Genomic DNA, 938 nt, shown 5'->3' on the forward strand with positions numbered 1-938 from the left:
ACTACTCATTCCCATCCTCTGCAGACACTCATTCTGAGTATCGCCGTCAGCTGCAGGAGTTAGCAATGTGCTCGGACGAACAATATTATTCGGTGCACTAACGGTACTGAGTAATACTTTGAGATTATCAGAGTATTACCCGGTACCGCAAGATGATTTGCCTTGCGCAAGTCGAATGAATGGTAAGATTAGAGCACGCGGTGGTCGATAAACTCCTCCAGTAACTAAATTCCAGCTCGAGGGTTCTCGAGAAAAATCCCAACTCCCAAATCGGGGATGCTAAAGAAACGAAAGATGGTGTTGAATAACACCGTGATATGATCTCGCAATTGCATAACGGAAGTAAACCTAACCTCCGAAACCGTACAAGGTCTTGCCCTGGCGCTTCAGAGCGTAAACGACGTCCAGAGCGGTAACAGTCTTCCGACGAGCATGCTCGGTGTAGGTAACAGTATCTTTAATGACACTCTCGAGGAAGACCTTGAGGACACCTCTGGTCTCTTCGTAGATCAACCCGGAAATACGCTTGACTCCACCACGGCGCGCAAGCCTGCGGATAGCCGGCTTAGTGATGCCCTGAATGTTGTCGCGAAGAACCTTACGATGACGTTTAGCACCGCCCTTTCCTAAACCTTTGCCGCCTTTGCCTCTGCCAGACATAAGTTGCTAGTGAAATTAGATTGATATCAAAGTGTAAACGATCATGGTAAACCCCATCTGCCATGGGAGTCCGACTTTTCTGACGAAAAAAGTGACAAAACACACCACTTGATGGCCATCACTGTACATTGCGTCATAATAACGTACTTTGCATGAGGGGAAAACACGGTCGGTTTCCTGGTGGATAAATGACCCAGTTGGGGATCATCGTATTCAATGAGAGCAACGTTGCGTTGATGTCGATGGAATTGAGTGCCACAATGATAAAACTGTAGTCC

At 47.2% G+C, this 938-nt stretch overlaps 1 protein-coding gene across 1 annotated transcript; it reads right to left on the reverse strand.

Annotated features, from left to right (window-relative positions):
- Positions 1 to 348: 348 nt before the first annotated feature.
- Positions 349 to 660, reverse strand: Pmar_PMAR010576 (histone H4, putative; the record flags this gene model as incomplete). Its single annotated transcript, XM_002772532.1, has 1 exon — positions 349 to 660. One exon carries the CDS (start codon positions 658 to 660, stop codon positions 349 to 351), a length of 312 nt encoding a protein of 103 aa, XP_002772578.1.
- Between the last annotated feature and the right edge of the window lie 278 nt (positions 661 to 938).

Source organism: Perkinsus marinus (genome assembly GCF_000006405.1).
Source record: "Perkinsus marinus ATCC 50983 genomic scaffold scf_1104296961018, whole genome shotgun sequence".
NCBI classification, from domain to species: Eukaryota; Perkinsozoa; order Perkinsida; family Perkinsidae; genus Perkinsus; species Perkinsus marinus.